Source organism: Mesoplodon bidens (assembly GCF_964165515.1).
Source record: "Mesoplodon bidens genome assembly, chromosome: 1".
Classification (NCBI taxonomy): domain Eukaryota; kingdom Metazoa; phylum Chordata; class Mammalia; order Artiodactyla; family Ziphiidae; genus Mesoplodon; species Mesoplodon bidens.
Genome location: NC_138176.1, coordinates 47,800,004 through 47,818,515, shown reverse-complemented (window position 1 = coordinate 47,818,515; position 18,512 = coordinate 47,800,004). Strand labels below are relative to the sequence as shown.

General features: G+C 41.6%; 1 protein-coding gene across 12 annotated transcripts in view; it reads left to right on the top strand.

Moving 5' to 3' along the window:
- Positions 1–16,153, top strand: part of LOC308623249 (WASH complex subunit 2A-like) — a 56,778-nt gene extending 40,625 nt beyond the window's left edge. For 5 of the 12 annotated variants that reach the window (XM_081245378.1, XM_081245377.1, XM_081245376.1 and 2 more), the window contains 10 exons: positions 4,292–4,447; positions 6,157–6,339; positions 8,192–8,320; positions 8,449–8,529; positions 9,084–9,206; positions 10,188–10,250; positions 10,602–10,814; positions 12,463–13,080; positions 13,891–14,068; positions 15,793–16,153. In XM_081245378.1, the coding sequence (XP_081101504.1) occupies positions 4,292–4,447; positions 6,157–6,339; positions 8,192–8,320; positions 8,449–8,529; positions 9,084–9,206; positions 10,188–10,250; positions 10,602–10,814; positions 12,463–13,080; positions 13,891–14,068; positions 15,793–15,932 (1,884 nt within the window). In that variant the 3' untranslated portion in view covers positions 15,933–16,153. The remainder of the gene's footprint in view (positions 1–4,291; positions 4,448–6,156; positions 6,340–8,191; positions 8,321–8,448; positions 8,530–9,083; positions 9,207–10,187; positions 10,251–10,601; positions 10,815–12,462; positions 13,081–13,890; positions 14,069–15,792) is intronic. The other 7 variants (XM_081245382.1, XM_081245381.1, XM_081245380.1 and 4 more) reach the window with 4 other exon arrangements.
- Positions 16,154–18,512: the final 2,359 nt, after the last annotated feature.

The window sequence follows — 18,512 nt, the reverse complement described above, 5'->3', positions numbered from 1 at the left end:
GTGATCACCAGGGGCTGAGGGGGGTGCTGGGGGATGGAGAGTTGTTTAATGGGTACAGAGTTTCAGTTTTGCAAGATGAAAAAATTCTGGAGATTGGTTGTACAGTAACGTGGATATACTTACTACTACTGAACTCTATACTTAGAAATGGTTAAGATAGTAAATGTTGTGTTTTTTATGACAAAGTTTTTTAAAAAAAATTTAAAGTATGTGATGAGAAAAAAAAAAGTCCATCAGTGCCTATCTAGTCTAAATAGTCTTCCAGCAATTACATCTAAATGGCATCACTAACCACGATTGCCTAAGCTAAAAGATTTAGCAAGTCTTCATGTTTTTTATATCAAAAGGAGTATTAAGAAGTGAGAGGAAGGTGGCATTATGATAATATTTGTCCTGGGAACCTAGGGATACTGGAATCCTGTCTTTGGCCTGTCATTCATTCCTCCCCAACACATTCCCTATGTGGGTATATGTAAGTGTGTGCACACAGAACAAAGTGAGGCCAAGCAACATTTTATTGCCAACTGGCAATTGCCAACAGCCCCAAAGGAAAATTTAGAACTTCTCAGGCTAGACCCCATGGAGACCTCCTTTACCTGAGCTGGGTTATCCTCAAAGGCCAAGAATCAAGCAAAGTCACAGCCCGCTATTGAGGGCCTTCAACCCCAACTTCAGACCACTCTAATTGGCACGTGTTAGAGACAGAAAGACATGTAAGACAGGGAAGGAGGGATGTACCCCCCGAGATTCCCCCCATGTGGGAGCAGCCACAGAATCTAAAAAGGCAGCTCCTCCACCCTTGCTTGATGAGGAAGACTCTCCTCTTCCCACTGTGGTCATGGGTGACCATGTGCAGTCCCCGATGCCTGCACATCCCGAGGGACATTGTACCCTAGGGGGTACAGTGAAGGAGAGAAATGGCAGTAAAGGAGCCTAGAACTTCCTCTTTTCTAGAGACCCGTACCTGGCTCTTCTTCCATATCTCCTAACTATTTTTTGTTTAAAGTTTATTTTAAATTATACAGTAATACATGGATGCCTTCTTAAAAAAGGGTTAAAACATGCATAGAGGGAGTTCCTTGGCCATCCAGTGGTTAGGACTTGGCGATTTCATTGCCATGACCCCGGGTTCAATCCCTGGTCAGGGAACTAAGATCCTGCAAACTGCATGGTGCAGCCCCCCACACCCAAAAAAAGAAAGAAAGCAAAAAAAGGTAGTCAAGGTAAAAACAAATACAAACAAATGAAAAAACATGAGTAGAGAATACGAAGTCCCCATTCCATACTCCTCCCTAGTGTAATCATTGGTAACAATGTGTTGTCAATGCTTTTTTCATGCCTGTTTCTAGGCATTCTTGTCTTTTTTTCATTTAAATGGATCATGTTTTACAGTTTTATGCATCTTTTTTTTTTAATCCTGCAGCATGTTTTTCATTTCCATAAACTCCATCTTTTTTTTTTTAATCACTATACAGTATTCCACTGAATAACTATGCCAGGACATGTGTGAATATTTCTCCTCTGATGGGGTAGTCATCACTGTTTCCTGCCAGTTTGTTAAGAATGTTTCTTCCCGTCCCTACAGTCTTGTCATCTTTAGCCTTGACTATTGAGATAATTTCTTAACTGGCCTGTGAATGCTCCTTCTCTTCATCTCTCCTTGCCGCTGCCCAAGTTATCTTCTCAAAGCCCACCCGGTCCTGTCATCCCTTTGTCAAGCTGAGCCTGTAGCTGAACCTACCATGCCACCTGTAATTTCATTCAAAGTAGCCTCAGCTTTTCCACCTTAACTCACCATGCACTCTTGGTGACTCATCCTGTCCCATAATATTCCAGAGGAAGTTGTTGTCTCTTTTTTATGGAAATATTCTTCATATTTTCAGACCCAGTAAAGGTGTTAACTTGTCCTATTCCCAGACCAGGCCCATGTCAGTTACTGATTTAGGGACTCTTTCCTCACCAAAGTCCCATTAAGTGCACAGCTTGTAGTAAAAGCTTGCAGCATTGCCGCTGCTTCTGAGTGCTCATAAGCTTTTCTTTGAATTACCTGTACTTGCATCTCCCTAAAGTGGCTTCATGGTTAAGAGAGTCAGAAGATCTGAGTGGCTTTTCTTTGTAAATTATAAATAATAACTTCTACCCTGGATAAATGAGCAGTAATCTAATGAATTTTGAAGGTTCTGGAAATGTAAAACTTCTTTGAAACTGTAGTAATTATGATTGTTAAATAAGACAAAAGGTCAAAGATATGCATCTTAAGTGGCAGAACAACCTGCACCCCTGAGTTTTACCATTTGTGGAATTTGATCACCTTTAGGCAACATATAAAATATACTCTTTGTTTAGAGATCCTAGAATATTTTAAAGTAAGTTAAATACAACTCAACTGTAAACGTATCAAGAAATTAATTTCAGAATGAAGATGAAGAGTCAGCTTATCTTTAGGAAGATTTAAAATCAGTAGTTTGGGTGGCGTTTTCCTTGGTTTAAGGACCATAGTTATATGAAGGGAGAATTTGGTCCACCGTACATCAGTCTCGTTTTTTACCTTGATCCACTTGCATTGACATTACATATAGTTTTCAGTGAGTCCGGCACATCCCACAAAAATTTTTTCCTTTGATCACTTTGGTTTTGTTTTATTTCTTCTGAAACTCTTTTGTGGGTTTCCAGTCTTTTATTTCAAGTTGTAATGATGATGCACTTTAAGGACCATTTTCTAACAATAACTAAAAATTTGCTTACCTTATTCTTCTTATTTATTCATAGTTTTTTCTATCATAGTCAGTCATGTTCTTCTTTAGTTTCCCAAACTTGTCTACCTAACTCGATTTAGATATTGCTTCAAAGCTTACTTCCTCATATCATCTAGTCTAGTTAGTGGGATAGAGTTACTGCTTTTCTCTCAAGCTTTTTTTTTTTTTTTTTTTTTTTTGCGGTACACGGGCCTCTCACTGCTGTGGCCTATTCCGTTGTGGAGCACAGGCTCCAGACGCACAGGCTCAGCAGCCATAGCCCACAGCCCCAGCCGCTCTGCGGCATGTGGGATCCCCCCGGACCGGGGCACGAACCCGCGTCCCCTTCATTGGCAGGTGGACTCTCAACCACTGCGCCACCAGGGAAGCCCCATCTCAAGCTTTTTTTTTTTTTTTTTTGGCCGTACGCGGGCCTCTCACTGCTGTGGCCTCTCCCGTTGCGGAGCACAGGCTCCGGACGCGCAGGCTCAGCGGCCATGGCTCACGGGCCCAGCCGCTTCGCGGCATGTGGGATCTTCCCGGACCGGGGCACGAACCCGTGTCCCCTGCATCGGCAGGTGGACTCTCAACCACTGTGCCACCAGGGAAGCCCCTCAAGAATTTTTGATAAGTCACTTGCCTCAAGGATGCCAATAACTCTGGGCAAGTCACGTGACCTCAGTTTCTTAATCTCTGAAATCCCTGCCTCCCAGGTAAGGAACAGATGAGAGATGGGGCAAAGTGCTCACAAACTTGGGCTGAGCACCTGCTTGATATAAAACACCGTGACTGGCTGTGGAAATATACTGCAGGATCCTTTCAAATGAGTGGACAAAGAGATGTACAATAGCTATGAATGTAAATTAGGAGGAAAGTATAGTAAGGGCTAGGTATAGACATAAATATTCTTATCAATGAAGCACCTGATACTTACTGAAGAGAACAGGAAAACCTTCATGGGTGACATCAGAGCTGGGCCTTGCTTGAAAAATGAGGAGGATTTGTTTCTCTAGACAGTGCAGATCAAGCGTGGAAGTGTGGAAGTTTACAATAGGTTTAAGGAATAGTGAAGGTTGATGAGGTACAGATGGATGAGGGTCATAAAGAGGGGCCAGTTGATTGTCATGTTTAGCATTTGCTTAATGCACACAGCGCAGGTTTGGGGTGGGAGATGAAGTAATCTGGTGGGTGTTTTAGCAAGACAGCTCTGGATGATGTCATACAGCTGAAAGGTAAGGGGAGGGAGGCAGAGAGGAGAGACTAATGATTGGGTGGCAGAGGTTAGGATCTAAGCCATGGCGCACACAAGGAGTTAACAGATGCAAGGAGATAGGTGCAGACCTTGTGGTGGCAGAAACTGCAAGTCTGAGGTAGTGGTGGTATTGCTTCTCCCTGTTTGTGCCCCCTTCACTGTCCTGTCCTGTCTCTCCCGACCCCAAAGTTTAGCTAATGTCTTAAAGAGGACTGTGCTTCTGGCTTGTTCTATACATTGCCATGCTCGTCAGGCACACGTTTTGTTTGTTTGTTTTTGAGGATGTCATTTATTCTTCTGATAGAAAAAAGAGACTGTCCCTGACGTACCACCTCTGCTGTTCAGTGATGAAGAAGAGAAGGAGGCACGGTTGGAAGTGAAACCGGTGGCTAAGAAGGCTGAGAGTGCCAAAGAGTCGTCAGAATTTGGGAGAACTAGTGTGGCTGAGGAGTCAGGAAAGGTGGACTTTTTTTGTCTTGTATAATCTGATATTTTTGTCTGTCACGTGTTCTTGTAAAACCCACACACGCACACACATACCCTTACATTTTTCTACCACAGAAAACAAACGGCTCATTTGTTGAAAATTTTGAAAACACTGAAAAGTATGAAGAAGGAAATCTGTGATCCTGCCTTTCAGGGAGACCTTCAGCATTGCTCTTGCCTCTCCATCTCTTTTCTAGGCATATGTGTGCACACAATGATGTGCATTTTTCCCGTTTTACATTATTATGGTCATTGTGTCAGTGTCCATTTTGCCTTTCTCTGTCTCATCTCATTTTTCCTTTCGGTTTTCTCTCTGCACGTCTGTTCTTTCTGACTGGCTCTCTTCTCCGTAGTCTGTTTCCCCTTGCTCTCTTCTAGTCCCACCTGTACTTAAATTACAATGACAGCTTTAAGAAGATTTTAGTTTACCAGTCTTTTACATTTAGTTGATGTTGGCTGTGAATTACAGAGTGAAGTGAAATTTGGCTTTCTTCTAAAGCATTAGCTTTCTTCTCCTGGGCGGGCTGTCCTCTTCTACAGGAGGCCTGTGGATAAGACTGCTGGCTGCATCTGGGAATCAGCAGTTCTTTCAGTCTCTGTCTACTTTTTCTTTTTTTCTAACTTTTCTCCTACTCCCGTACTTGTGTGTGTTCAGCTATCTAGGTTTACTCTCTCTTCTAGGGCCTACGTGAAGAATGTTGCATATACTTTTCCTGTCGAGGCTTCTTGGGGCTACAGTGATACAAACGTTTTACCTATACCTGAATCACTGTGTGACGTTCTCTTCCTGTTGTTTCAATGTGACCTTTTCTGTGTTGCTGTAGCCCATTTTCCCCTTGAACTCTAGCTGCTTGTTGTACTGCTGTCTCCCTTGCTTGAGGATAAGCTTTTTGAGGATTGGGGCCATGTTTGTTTTGCTTTCCATTGCATCTGTGGTGCTTAGCTTATTACCTCGCACATAGTAGGCACTTTCAAAATTGCATATTTTCTTTAAAGAAGTATATATTTCCTTCATAGTTTAACCACTTTGAAATTAGGATGCACCTCACAATTGATGGCATGTTTAATTGGGAGTTTGTTTGTTTGTTTCTTGGCAGTTCATACAGGAACAGTGATTCTTACAGTCAATGGTATCTCGCCTGAAAGGTGGTGCTTGTTGAATGAATAAATGCTGCATTTTATGATTATTTTAGAGATTCTTCTAATTGCATAATACAGTATAAGCCTTGTACAAGTTGTGTCCAATTCTGTCAGTTAGGCCTCTCCCTTGGAGTTATGTGTTAGTTAAATACTAGGAAATATATGATCCGTTTCCAGTGATTGGCATTTGTATCATACCTGTGACTTCGAAGTTATTTATAGCTCATGAGCAACCTATGTGGCTCAGGGTTATAACTGATATATATGTATCTTGGTTGGAAGGAGTTATAAATATAGGCTTTAAACTGTTTGGAAAAAATCATCTTTGATTATGAATTATCTGTACTAGACTCTCCATTGGAGTGGCCAATCAAGAATTGGCCTGAGTGTTTTGTTACCTGGGAATAGGTGTGATTAGCTGTCATGCCCTGAAACATGCAGGTGTGACAGTTACTGAATTAATGAGGAGCTTGGGAGGCCCCACAATAGAATTTTTGTTTCCAGGTGTTACTCATTTTTTTTCCTTACTATTTCCATTTTCAGGAAGGATCTCTGAATGTATCTACTCAGGAAGCAGCCAAGCATTCTGATTTATTTTCTGCATCATCCCCATTGGACGGAGGAACTAAAACTAGAACCAAAACTGTTCTTAGCTTATTTGATGAGGAAGAGGATAAAACAGAAGATCAAAACAGCTTCCAAGCTCCGAAGAAAGAAGTAGGAAAGGTGAGCAAAAAGCTGTAAAGGTTCAAATCTTCAGAAGGATAAAAGAGTCTCATTTCACGGTGTCAGTTCTGTGATGTGAGTTGCTGAAGAATGGAGGGTTCCAGCTTCTTCACATTCTTACCATCACTTGTTGACTTTTTTTTGATAATGGCCAAGTGTCGGTGACGATGTTGAGAAACTGGAGCCCTCATCCATTGCTGGTAGAAATGTAAAATGGTGCTGCCACTTCAGAAATCAGTTTGGTGCTTCCTCAGATTCTTAAATATAAGAGTTACCACTTGACCTAGCAATTCCACTCCTAGGTATATAACCAAGAGAAATTAAAACATAAGTTCACACAAAAACTTGAATGTAATGTTCCCAACAGGTATTATTCACAATAGCCAAAAGATGGAAACAACTTAGATGTCTATCAGCTGATGAATGGATAAACGCAATGTGTTTTAGCCATACAATGGAATATTATTTGGCAATAAAAAGAGTGAATGACTGATACATGGTACAACATAGATGCACCTTGAAAACATGCTGAATGAAAGAAGCTAGTGACAAACACATGTATGAATTCATTTATTTGAAATGTCTTGAATAGGCAAGTCCATAGAGGGAGAAAGTAGATCAGTGGTTGCCTGGGTCTGGGGAAAGAGGTGGACAGGAATGGAGAGTGACTGCTAGTAGGTTTGGAGGTTCTTTATGGCATGATGAGAATGTTCTAAATTTAGATTGTGGTGGTATTTGCACAGCTTTGTGAATATATTATAAACCATTGAATTACACACTTTAAATAGGTGAATTTTATCTCAATAGAAGTATTTAAAAAAGGGAAAACAGGCGATGGGCCATAGATTGCCAATAATTTTTTGTAAATCAAACTGAGGATATAGTCCATGTTGATATTTACAACAAATGTTTTATGAATTTTCTTATTATACCAGTAGGTAGCCCCATTTATAAATGAGAGCTACACACAGTGAATATGAATAATTTGCTATATTTTCTTCCAGTCTCTTACTGTGTTTGATTTTGTATATGATTTTCACGGTTGTAAAACTTTGAACCTTAGTTGCTATGTTACACTAATTTTTATGTGTAATCAATAATAATTATTAGTTAATTTTTAATGTGACACATTTTGTCAGAAGTGAGTTTTTTTCTTTGTTTCTGTCTGTGGTTGTGATACTAAAGAAAGGGAAGAATTTTAAAACGTCAAGTCTGGGGCATTATAGTATCAAACCGAGTAATGTGATAGTAACTTTCAAATGTCAGATACCCTAGCAAACAGAAAGAACTTGTTTGGAATCTGAAGGTAGTGGGGTGGAAGGTGGATGGGCATAGGGGAAGGTTGGCTGATGACACCTGTGCCAGCTCTTTGGCCTAAGATGCTGGTAAGTAGAAGTTAGGGGTATGTGCTTGACCACTCTGTGTAGTTTCTGGTATTAAGTCAGCTGCTGTCTCATTCTTCCCTTTGGGCATGAGATGGAGAGAACTTGTTTAACTTTATGAGTTTTCACCCCTAAAATGTTTCTCAGTATGGAACTAAGGATTGTTTTTTAAATAAACTGTTCAGATTCAGATACTACACAAAGGTTGAAAGATGATCTTTCCAGATTATGTATATGTTATCTGTTTTTGTAAATATATTCTCCACTGTTCTTAGTATCTCCAAAGTATTCCATTTTGTGACGCTGTCATTCCCCTTCTGATGGGCACTCAGGCTGTGTCCAACCTTTAGCCACTATAAACAGAGCCACAAGGAATATCTTTGTTGTTTCATCTTTGTAGCTGCGTATTATTTCCTTGAGGTAAAGCCCTAGGAGTCTAAAATACATGAACTTCCCTCTTTTTTTCCTAGAGTCCTGATCCTAATGCCCACCCCAAGAGCACAGGTGTCTTTCAGGATGAAGAGCTCCTTTTTAGTCGCAAGCTTCAGAAGGACAATGACCCAGACGTTGACCTTTTCTCCGGCACCAAAAAAAACAGGGTCAGTTCCAAATGGTTCTCCATGTCATAGCTTTGTTATTATGTTAAATATTGTCTCTGTAGCTCACCTGACTCTCTTTGTAAATTGTTTTTGTTTTGGATATTGAATTTAAGTTTTTTGTATTCTAGTTGTTAGAACCAAGTGTTGGGAGCCTGTTTGGGGATGATGAAGATGATGATCTTTTCAGCTCTGCCAAGTCGCATCCTTTGGTATCAGACTTTTGTTCTCAATACTGCGGTGTGTAGGAAGGCTTCTGGGAAAGGAAATGAATGTCCCCTTAATGTGACTAAGGAAAATGCTCACTAGTAAATGAACAGCAAATAACGTGCTCATGACGGTGTTCAGGTTGTCTCCATCTTATGTTTCCTAACGTTAAACTATTAACTAACCCAGGCTCTCTTACCGTTTTACAAACCTGTTTGATTTTTAAGTTGTTCATTGAAAGACCAGTACATATGATATGGTGACAAAATATTCATGCCTTTCAGGTGCAAAGCTATAAATCTGAGTGTTAGGCCATGTGTGTCATTTCCCTCCCTTCCCCAGTAGACTTTTAAGTACTCTCTATTTTCTCTTTATCACTGAGAGGACGCCTGGTCTTTAGAACTCTGTTTCTGAAATGCTGCCTTTAAATTTGTTTGTTCAACCCTCATTTGTGAAATGACTTTTAAAAGTCAGAAGCTATTTTCTCTTTTTGCATTATGACTTTTCCTTAAAATTTCTAAGATACTTGACAGACTTTGGGTATTCTTTGCTTTTGAAGATCCCAGAAAAGAAGAAGGTAGTGAAAAAAGACCACTCTGTTTCCTCTTTCAAGAACCAGAAACATCCTGAATCCACTCCAGGTATCAAAGAAAAAGGCATATGGAAATCGGAAACACCTCAGGTTAGAACTGATCTCTTTAAGGACTTTCAGCTCTTGTTTGCATTGTAGTATAGTTTAATTGCATCATGCAGACCCGGGGTCATTCAGAGTTCTCTTAATTAAGGAGGAAATAGCAACTAGGACTACCTCCCTTTGTTTACTTTTTTTTTTTAACCCCTGCTCAGTTCTCCTCTCCTCACTCCACACTGGTTCCATGAATCTATACTTATCATTATTACTTTTGGAGTACCTGCAAATTCGATTCTAAGATAGAGTTAAGGCAGGATTAAGATCTTCCCACTAGAACTCCATTTCTCCCTTTGGGCTACCTTGGAGTAGGGTTCCATTAGAATTAAATATGAATTATATCCACTTTCTTGATTCCCTCTCTGTGTTATGTCTTCTGAGATCATTGCTATTAGGCCTCCATCCTCAGCAGTCTTCTCTGTGGCGCTCCTCCTCAAGGCAGAGCAGGGCTAGACAGTGAGTTCTGGTCCTGGCTTACAGCTGTCCCCGGATGTCTCACTGAGGCCTCAGTGTTCTGAGCTGTGAAAATGAGGCACTAGGACTCACACATCTCCAGCGACTCATGTCTCAGCTTCTTTTGCTTCTAGAACTAGTGCATTAGGCTTGGGTGAATTTCTGTGTGCTCTGTAATATTTGCTGTGTGAGATAACCAGCATTGTCATGTTTCCAGCTGGTCCAGTTTTGGGGCTCTGATACACTATAATTCTTATGAATCTTATTCATATCTTTGTCTCCCTTTCCTCCATGTGTGGTCTTACAGCCTTCCACTTACACATCAGATAAGGAAGCACAAATGAAGTAATGTTAGTGAAATGTTTTGAGGCCCCAGGAGAGATTTTAATGCCTTTTCCATTATAGAATTATAGAAACCAACAGCTTTGTTCCATCACAGATTTATTTTCAGGCATATGTGTAATCCAAGAGACACTTTTCTATTTCCCCAATGGATTTTTAACTGAATGTAATTTCACACAGGACTCACCAGGTCCCGCTCCATTTAAAACCAAAGAGCCATCCCCTTGGATCTGGAAAATTCAAGTAATTATAACGTGTCTGGAACCTTCATTGCCTGCCTTGTGGCACCTGTAAACTTTCTTGGGTTTTCCTTTTGTCAGCTGCTGCCAGGCATTTTCTCATCTCTTCCCCACCCTCTGGTTGTTGCTTCCTGTGTGCTGCGTCTGTAACATCTCTTCTTTGGTCCTGTGGTGGGCACAGGGGTATAGCCCTCTGTTTTAATTCTAAGACTAGATCAGGAGACTTCCCTGCCTTTCTCTTTCTCCTCTCGTACTATATATTACATACACCAAGTCTTTCGTCATGTGTCACAGTAATAAGAGTAGACTGTTGTGTTTAAGAAAACATAGAGTAAGTTTCATTTTTCTTCTTTAGGCAAATTTAGCAATTAACCCAGCAGCCTTGCTGCCTACAGTGGCTCCCCAGATCTCTGGAATGAAGTCTGTTTTGCCAGAATTGGGTGTTCCTCCGTCTGAACCTGGGAGAATCCACAGTCTGGAAAGTATGCCCACTCTTCCCGGGAGTGGGGAGGCCGGCGTGAGTTTTGACCTTCCAGCTCAGGCAGACACCTTACACAGTGTGAACAAGGTGATGAAACCACCTTTGCTTGCTTGCCTGCTTTATTTTAAAACCAGAACAGTTTGTATGTTTCTTCCGAGTTCATCAGTTGCACACGATAGGCTGACCCCGATTCCTTATTTGAAGGAGGCGCCTCACCTTTCCTTGAGCCTCTCTGCCCTCCTTCCACCTCCCTAGTTCTGTGTCCACTCTTCCACTGCCTGCCTTTTGTTACATTTACATTCTGCTCAGTAGCTAGCTCACTAGCTCCTGGCTGCCACCTGGAGGCCTTCTGAACACTGAGCAGGTCATGTCTTTACTGTTTGCTCCCTCTGCCGTCTCCTTACTGCTCAAAGGAGGATGTTCAAGCTCCTTGGTTTGGTATTAAAGCCATTTACAGTCTGTGCTAACTGAAGCTTCCAGCTTTCCCACCAGTCGCCCCACACTGTCAGCCTAAGTCCAGCCACCAGGAACCATTCCCCAAACACACGTGCCCCAACGTGCTGCTGCCGTCAGCTCGTGCTGCTTCCTCTGTCAGGAATGCTCTTCCTCATCGACAGCTCTGCACAAACTTCACAGTTTCTGTGACAGTTCCCCTCCTGCCCCTGCCCTGGGCTCCCTCTCTGAGATCCCGTGGCAATTACGTCCTGTCACACTGTTGCGTAGGACTGTGGACTTGTGCTGGATGGACCGTGACCTCTTTGAGGTTTTACTTTTATTTCAATTGGTTCTCTTCTATCCAGTCTTCCTTCTCTAAAAAAATCTTAGATGTTATCTGAGTAATCAACAGTACCGAGGATGACCCTGCAAATACATTCATTTCAAGTGTTTCCAAACCTGTTTTACTTATGAAAAATAAAACATCCCTCCTTTCTTTTTTTTCTGTTAGCTTATTTTGTTGTTGTTAAGTTTAAATTGTTCCTGAAATAATTCGTGAAATTTCCTCGACATAGGCAAAGTACAGTTAAGTACTTTGCCCAAAGTACAGTTAAGTACTTTGCCCAAAGTAGCTTGTGCCTTCTTAAAACTACTTGATGGTATATGTTGGAAAATATTACAAATACTGCATTATTGCTAATAAGTGACTCATATTTTGAGGTTATATTGAAAGTTCTGATTCCTAAGCCACATTTTTTTATGTGAAGTATTTAAAATTTGGATTTAGTGTTTGTTGACTTGAAGAAAAGAGCATCTGAGATTACCTTTCTGTCTTTATCATCTTATCTCCCTGTTTCTGGAGCCTGATTTTAGGCTATCCCCCAGTAAAGCTTATTGCCAGAATCCCCCTGATTCTTTCTCGTTTTGAAAGATACCCACATATAAACTTAGGGCAGAGAAGGAAGGGTCCAGGGAGCGCTGTGGGACACAAGACAGTGTGGCACAAGCAGTGTGGCTTCCAGTGGCAGATGAAGCCTTTTGTATCAAATTGAACAGAAATTGCCCTCAAAAGACTCAAAAATGGGGGACACTGAAGGATTAAGAGTGAGTCTTAGAGTACTAGGAGCTATTAAACGCCTTTGGAAATCTTTAAGAAATAACCTCTTCTGTCTTAGATGATATCTCGATTGAGGGGAACCTAACAACCTAACAGTATTTTGAGTTGCTGATGATTTGCTATGTTAGTTTTGAGCACCTTTTAAAAAACCATCAGGTCAGTGTGTGGTTTTTGCCATTGCAGACCCGAGTCAAAGTGAGAGGGAAGCGCAGACCACAGACACGCACAGCTCGACGGTTGGCTGCCCAGGAGTCCAGTGAGGCTGAGGACATGAGTATCCCCAGGGAATTTATTGCACAACTGGCAGATGGCGTCATTTCACCAGATGGTCATCAGCCACAGCCCAGGGCAGCTGGTGGAGAAGACAGCTCTGAGGAGCCCATGGCAGCTGCCATTCCAACTTGGGCAGGTGGTCCTGTGCTTGGGAAAGACAGAAACCCCTTTGTGAAATCTCTGGGTCAACCTCTTGAGGATGACCTTTTTGATTCTGGAGATATCTTTTCCAAGGGCATTGCATCTCAGTCCACGGGCAGAAGAAAAGCCAAGGTGAAGGCAGCAGACAGCCTGGCCAACCCGGCAGGGGGAAGTAAAGAAAAAAGCCCCATGTTTCCTGCTCTCAGTGAGGCAGGCAGTGATGATGATCTCTTTCAGTCTGTTAAACCCAAACCAGCAAAGAAAACAAATCCTTTCCCTCTCCTGGAAGATGAGGACGATCTCTTTACAGACCAGAAAGGCAAGAAGAATGAGTCAAAATCCAACAGTCAGCAGGATGTTATCTCAAAAGCACAAGATATTTTTGAGGTAGGTAATAGGACATAACAATACATTTTTGTGCGGGGTTCTTTGTTAAGGAAAATACCTGATTGGGTCATTTGAGCCATAGATTGCTTTAAACCTGTTTGGTTGCTGCCCTGTATCTACTTGCTTAGTAATTATAATTAGGTTCTTTTATTAATAACTCTGAAACTTATTCAGAGTGGTTTTCTGTTTTGTTTCTGGCCATAACCATTGATGCAAGTCAATGGTTTTTATCTGGCTATTGCTGCAGTCAGCATAGATAAAGTAGCATCTCTACAGCTTGAGTGTTTAACCTCTGGTTCTTGGGGAAACAGGCCCTGGCTGGAGCTGATGATTTAACGCAAGCGGTAAGGCCTTCAGTGACGCTCTTCGGGCAGATGTTTATTGAGCATCTGGCAAGCGGAAGCACAAGGGGAATTAGGACCAGTGCTCTGCTCCGCAGAGCTCTCAGGGAGGGGAATTCGATGTAGACAGAGCCGCGTATAAATAACGTTTTCAGGTAATGTTAAGGGCCTTAAAGAAAACAACCCAGGGCAGTGGGGCAGCGTGATGGGTTGGGGTGGGAGGTGCTCCTTCAGGTAGGACTGGTAGAGAAGGGTTCTCTGTACGGCTCGAGGTTTAGCTGGGACTAGAAGAAAGAGAAGGACCATGCCAGGCAGAGATCTGGAGTAGCAATTCCAGATAGAGGGGCAGCTCACATGGCTGTTCCAGAACCCTGTGGCAGTTTGCATTTCTACAACTTGTTGAAATTAGCGTATGTAGTAAAGTAAAAACTTGATTTTAAATTGTTGTGCTTGTTTTTTGGCTTACAAGGATGATATATTTGCTACAGAAGCAATGAAGGCCTCACAAAAAACAAGAGAGAAGGAAAGAACATTTGACTCCAACTTGTTTGATGATAACATTGATATCTTTGCTGACCTAACTGTAAAACCAAAAGAAAAGTCCAAAAAGAAAGTGGAAGCTAAGTCTATATTTGACGATGATATGGGTAAGTTTAGTTTTCTACACATGACAGAGAGAGTCATTACCGTTCAGCGACTTGATATTTCTCCTGCTACCTTTGTCTTGACCCTTTCCTGGAAAATGTTCCCCAGTGGGTTTCCTTTGACTTGCTCTATACTCCTGAGATAGACTGAGGGTGGATAAGTAAATGGCTTAGTCATTTTGGTGAAACAATGTTTTGTTACGATGGATATCAAGGAGGTTGAAGGAGCCCAGAGTTTGACTTTCAAGTATAATTTAGCTTTTTTCTTAGTGTGCCCCCTGCCAATCATCTGTGACAGATCTGAACACTGATGTCATGAAAGGAGGATCAGAAACTACCCCACATGCTAAAGTAGGCTGAGGTGGCTGCCTCGGGTGTGATGCAGTTCTAGCTGGAGAGTGAGCGTTAGTGGTTCGGAGAATGGAGGGGCAGTGCAGGAGAAGAGCAGGACTGTATAAGAAAGCAGGCTGTAACTCAGACTTTACCTCTCACCAAAGATCTTCTGTGTTTGTAAACATGTTCATTTTCTCTCCATAGTATAATGTCTACTTTATTACTGGGCAAACCAAATGCCCCATAACCCGAAATGTAGGGCTTCTGATATGTCCTGTGTTAGTGCATAGGACTCGGGCTGAGGCCATATACACTTCCTACTCCCCCACCTCCTCTCTCCCAGTCTGGACCTTGGGGTTAACTGGGAGAAAGCTGGTACTGCAAAGCCACACTTTTTCGACTCCCCAAGCAAGTGTGCTCTGCCTCTACCTGCTTCCCACTACAAGGTACAGAAGAGACTTTATTACAAAAAAAGTGATACATGTTATAATAGATTAATGCTATTGGTAAAATGTAAAAAGTAAAAAGCTAGCCCTAGAGGTAACTATTATTGAGAGTTTGGTGTGTCCCCTTTCAGACATGGTGACAGTAATATAGGTTTGTATACATATAAACGTATACTTATTTTTTCAGTGTTTTCCCATGTCAGTACATAGAGATCTACTTCCTTGTTTTTAGTAGTTGTGTACTATTGCTTTATATTTAGCCATTAGCCTATTGAGAGTGATCTAGATTGTTTCTCCATTTTCTCTGTTACAAATGATGCCATAATCTTTAACATTTGTACATACATATCTTTATGTACACATGCTAAAATCTCAGTAGAATAGAATCCTAGCAGTAACATTACTGGGTTACTATCATTACTGAGTAAAGTGAGTCATGGAGCATTAGAGTCAGTGAAACATTAAACACAAATGTAGTCATAAAGACTTACATGCTTAGCGTTTAGGTGCTGCAAACAGATGCATTTATTCTGAAAGAGGGTGACCTGTGTTGGATTTCCCTTTGCTTATTTTTAGTGCCTTTTCCTTTTAAAACCCAGTGGGAAAAGAATGTAGAAATAAGTATAATGCATAGATGGTAAAGTCAGGGGCTGGATTGGAAATTCAGTTATCTTTCCACTTTTCCTCTCCTGCATGTGCACACACACAGCTTTGTAGCTGAGAAAATTATGCTCAGAGAGAAAATGTGACTTGTATGTGATCATAAAACTTAGTAGCAGAACCAGGACCAGAATCTAAGAGGCTTGGCTCTATCTTAGTGTTTTTTGGTATCCCATACTGTTGTCAGACTTGAGTCTTTGGTTGTTTGTGTAGATGTATCTTAAAAGCACCCATTTTCTTGCCTATTCAGCAACTCTTTTTTTCTTTTTCTTTTTTTCCTTTTTAAAGATGATATCTTCTCCTCTGGTATCCAGGCTAAGACAACCAAACCAAAAAGTCGATCTTCACAGACAGTGCCTGAATCAAGATCTGAACAGAAGGTGTCCAACATATTTGATGATCCCTTGAACGCCTTTGGAGGCCAGTAGAGTGTACAGGTGTACACTCTACATCCTTGTACATCCAGTGTACAGCTACATCCTTGAGTTAATGATGCTGTCTTCTGTGCTCACTGTCTTAACTGAATTATAAAAAGCATATACTGAAACAGCTAGCTCACTTCTTACCCAACGTACTTAGTATTTTTCTGGACTGGTTTTAATCATGCTTAATACTGCCAAACAGAAATAAATGTTTCACTGTTTCGTTATTGTTTTTGCTTTTTTAACCATATTTTGATTAGCCTTGGTGGGGCCATGGTTTAGGGTCATTAGAAAAGAAACCTATTTGTGCCTTTCATGGGTGGACAGGGACTCCCAGAGGTAGCAAATGCCAGACAGATGACCAGGAGTCTTCCCTACATGTATGGGAGCCCTAACTTAGAACCAGGGCACTTGATAGAGGAAGAGGATGAGAGATTATATACTTCATGAGTCTTTGTAATAGGAGAGGAGGTTTTCTCTCATTCCACTGAATTCTGAAGATGCCTCTATAGGTCCACTAAAGCAAGATTTGGCAAACTGTAGTCCTCTACTGTCTGTTTTTGTAAATAAAGTTTTATTGGAAAGAACCATACCCATTCATTTATGTATTGTCTATGGCGGTTTTCACCCTACCTCCAATGCCAGAGTTGAGTGGTTGTGTCAGAGACTGGATGGCCTACAGAGTCTAAGATATTTTCTTTGTGGCCCTTTACAGAAACAATTTGCTGACTCTTGCTCTAAGGCATCCATTTCCATTCCTTGGAGCTTTACATTATTTTTTGAAAGAGGCAGAATGAGCCCAGATAATGGTAGGAAGAAGTGCTGAGGATGGAAATGTCAGCTTCTAGAGCACCACTGTTTCATAGAACTCTGCACTGATGGGAATGTTCTACAACTGTGTTGTCCATTGTGGATGGCTGATCACCACCCCCCATCTCACCCCCTGCCCTTCTAGTCTGTTTTCCTGTGCTGTGCCATCTTGCTCATGAGTATTAAATCTGTAACCATGGCACAATCTTGTAAGCAGACCCAGTTGGCTTCACCAATTCTGAAGCCAGTAACTTCTTCCTTGGTTACTTTTAAGGTTGAATTGGGAATTGCTCATAGAGATTTTGTATAGCTCTCACACATCAACTGTTTGTCCAGCTCTGCTGTGAGAATGACCCAACAGCAGAAGAGGGTACATACTAGCTCCCTATTCCTTTTCCCTATCCCTTTAGTGCATCTTCCTTCTGTCCCTTACGTTACTTGTGTACAGTTTCCTGCTCTGAGCCCCATGTGGGATCTGACTCAGTAAGCATTTGTTAAACATGTTTTTCTTTTGGAATGATCAAACCTGCTGACCCATCATTAGGATTGATTCCAGGGAATTCAGGAGACAATAGAGTTAGAAAATAGGCAAATTGCTATTTTGAGAGGGTTGAAAGGGGGAGGGAACTTAACACTCACTCGTCCGATGGTAGGCACTTTTCATGTCAGTCTCCTTAACTCTACCAGATAGGTGTTGTCCTCATTTCACAGATGAGGCTAAAATCTGGAAGCAGAATGGACTAGCGGAACAAGTTTGGATTTTTTTATTGAGACCTAGATTTAAATCTGCCACCTAGAGCTGTTTGAGTATAGGCAAATTGTTTTACCTTTCTTAGCTTCTGTTTCCTTCTTTGTCAAGTAGGGGTTTCAGTACCCACCTTGCAGGATTGTGATGGGACAGAATATGCAAAGATCCGTGTTAACTGCCTGGTACTTGAAACACGGTAGATGATGATGGCGAGAATGAATGAACTGGCCAAGGTAGCAGAGCTTCCAGTGTTGGAACCCAAGGCTTTAAGCGCATCCACCTGACTCCAAAGCTCCTTCTCTCAGTTCTCCCTGACTGAGAGGGGTGGCAGGTTTTAGAAACTAAGGTTTTGCTTCAGTAAGATTCATTTCATCACAGGCACTCATTTAAGAATTTAGTATACAAAGATAATAATCATATCTCTGTCCTCACGGGGCTCCAGTCAACTCAGTATTAAAGAGTTTAAGAAGGAACCAGTGGCAAGAGAGCCTGAAGATGAGTGAAAGCACAGTCCCTTATCATATACCTCAGTGTATACTAAATGGTTTGTTGAATTATGGAGATAATCTGGTGGGTGGGGTCTCAGAGGGGAGTAAGAAGGGACAGGCAATGGAGATCAGGCATTGGGGTTCATTTTAGACTGGTTCCTCTGAGTCACAAGATAAGTGAAGCTGCAGTGAGAGGAAGATTACTGTTCATTGTCAATTAAGTAATCCACCTAGTAAAATAGTAGGCCAGGAGGGCTGGAAAATCCGTAAGCCTTGGATTTAGAACACCTACAGGAAATGAAGATAAAAAGAAGCAATGGGGGCCCATGTCAGGCTGGAAGGTTTGTGTTGTCTGTTATGTTGTGCACCTGAGCTCAACAGCTTGGTAATTAGAACTGGAGAAAAAAAAAAAGGGTGGCTGGGCATAGCCGACGCTGCGATTTGACAACCCAAGGTACCCACTCAATTTCAACTCTACAATTCTCAGTAAATTGGATGAGGAATAAATGGATAAGATCTACAGAGCTTGTTTGCTTTCGC